Here is a 2,454-nt window from a genome sequence, read left to right on the forward strand (position 1 = left end):
TTTTCGTGATTTATTTTTAATTAGGATAAGACGAACTAAATATTCCTTCACATCAAGAAATTTAGCAAAAGAAGAAAAACATTTCAACAGCTTTAATTAAAGTACGTTGAGGTGAGATTTACATAGCAACATTTTGATAAGTGACAAGAGATTTTTTGAAGAGACTGCTTGAAAATTTGCGCTAAAAATGTAATTTAGAAGTTTCTAAAAATTACGAAAGATTAGTATATAGAAAAATGTCATGAAATGTCTCATTGCCCTGTACATGTCTGTTTAACAGTTGACAATAAAAATCGCTCAACTTGTGCCAAATAACAAAGTTTATTAATTGTCAGTAAAACTGGCCAAGAAATACTGCATTGATCATCTGCTAGATGTACCCGACTTACCCAATCTTACCCATAGATTACTGAAGAACCACATGTCATTTTTAGTACAAGTGTGGTCAGACTGTGGCCAGGAATTAGGTCTGTTTACAAGTGATATATACAGACATGCTGGTATTGCTGTAAGAATGGCTTAACTGCTTATTTTGAGGCATGAGTTTTAAATAAATGGCCAAAAAGCTGTTTTCAGCTATATGGGAGCCAATACTAGCTATATGGGAGCCAATACTAGCTATATGGGAGCCAATACTAGCTATATGGGAGCCAATACTAGCTATTTGGGAGCCAATACTAGCTATATGGGAGCCAATACTAGCTATATGGGAGCCAATACTAGCTATATGGGAGCCAATACTAGCTATATGGGAGCCAATACTAGCTATTTGGGAGCCAATACTAGCTATATGGGAGCCAATACTAGCTATATGGGAGCCAATACTAGCTATTTGGGAGCCAATACTAGCTATATGGGAGCCAATACTAGCTATTTGGGAGCCAATACTAGCTATATGGGAGCCAATACTAGCTATTTGGGAGCCAATACTAGCTATTTGGGAGCCAATACTAGCTATTTGGGAGCCAATACTAGCTATTTGGGAGCCAATACTAGCTATTTGGGAGCCAATACTAGCTATTTGGGAGCCAATACTAGCTATTTGGGAGCCAATACTAGCTATTTGGGAGCCAATACTAGCTATATGGGAGCCAATACTAGCTATTTGGGAGCCAATACTAGCTATTTGGGAGCCAATACTAGCTATTTGGGAGCCAATACTAACTATTTGGGAGCCAATACTAGCTATATGGGAGCCAATACTAGCTATTTGGGAGCCAATACTAGCTATATGGGAGCCAATACTAGCTATATGGGAGCCAATACTAGCTATTTGGGAGCCAATACTAGCTATATGGGAGCCAATACTAGCTATATGGGAGCCAATACTAGCTATTTGGGAGCCAATACTAGCTATATGGGAGCCAATACTAGCTATATGGGAGCCAATACTAGCTATTTGGGAGCCAATACTAGCTATTTGGGAGCCAATACTAGCTATTTGGGAGCCAATACTAGCTATTTGGGAGCCAATACTAGCTATTTGGGAGCCAATACTAGCTATTTGGGAGCCAATACTAGCTATTTGGGAGCCAATACTAGCTATATGGGAGCCAATACTAGCTATTTGGGAGCCAATACTAGCTATATGGGAGCCAATACTAGCTATATGGGAGCCAATACTAGCTATTTGGGAGCCAATACTAGCTATATGGGAGCCAATACTAGCTATATGGGAGCCAATACTAGCTATTTGGGAGCCAATACTAGCTATATGGGAGCCAATACTAGCTATATGGGAGCCAATACTAGCTATTTGGGAGCCAATACTAGCTATTTGGGAGCCAATACTAGCTATTTGGGAGCCAATACTAGCTATTTGGGAGCCAATACTAGCTATATACTTGAGCCAATACTAGCTATATACTTGAGCCAATACTAGCTATATGGGAGCCAATACTAGCTATATACTTGAGCCAATACTAGCTATATACTTGAGCCAATCTATTTTACCTTTGGCAAACTTCTCTGTATTTGCTAATAATTTGTTAGTTGTTGAGAAAATTCAATATATACAGAAATCTTTGCTATAATATTTGCGATGTCCATTAGTCAGTCTGTCAGAGCTACCTTCACAGGGTAGGAAAAAAGATAACTTTCAACAGGGTTTCAACTCTCTATTTTCAACACAATAGATCTACACTTTAGCACTCGTACCAATCAACTACCCTGTTGTAATATGGAATAATTGTACAGTGAATTTGTACACCTAACATTTTCTTACGGCACACCATGCAGCCAGGGTAATAATAGTAATAAGTTTTTTTGACCTTTAAAATTAGGTAAATTCATTCATAAATCATTTTATTCTAATATTTTTGTAAAATTTCAAAATTTTGTTAGCCAGTTTTGACAAATACCAAAAATATTACAGTTATACAATTTATACAGTTTGAATTCATCAACAAGCTTTTTTAAAACTGCTAGTTGTTTGTAGAAATAACCAACATAGTT

At 37.3% G+C, this 2,454-nt stretch overlaps 1 protein-coding gene across 1 annotated transcript; it reads left to right on the forward strand.

The window, feature by feature from the left end:
- Positions 1–580: 580 nt before the first annotated feature.
- Positions 581–1,882, forward strand: LOC137390332 (autotransporter adhesin BpaC-like). The gene has a single exon (XM_068076665.1). The coding sequence runs from the start codon at positions 581–583 to the stop codon at positions 1,880–1,882; it is 1,302 nt and encodes a 433-aa protein (XP_067932766.1).
- The last annotated feature ends 572 nt before the right edge of the window (positions 1,883–2,454 follow it).

Source organism: Watersipora subatra, chromosome 3 (genome assembly GCF_963576615.1).
Source record: "Watersipora subatra chromosome 3, tzWatSuba1.1, whole genome shotgun sequence".
In the NCBI taxonomy this organism is placed as follows: domain Eukaryota; kingdom Metazoa; phylum Bryozoa; class Gymnolaemata; order Cheilostomatida; family Watersiporidae; genus Watersipora; species Watersipora subatra.

Bases quoted from the DNA above. Each gene is read 5' to 3' on its own strand.
- LOC137390332 (XM_068076665.1), top strand. From the start codon at position 581: ATGGGAGCCAATACTAGCTATATGGGAGCCAATACTAGCTATATGGGA.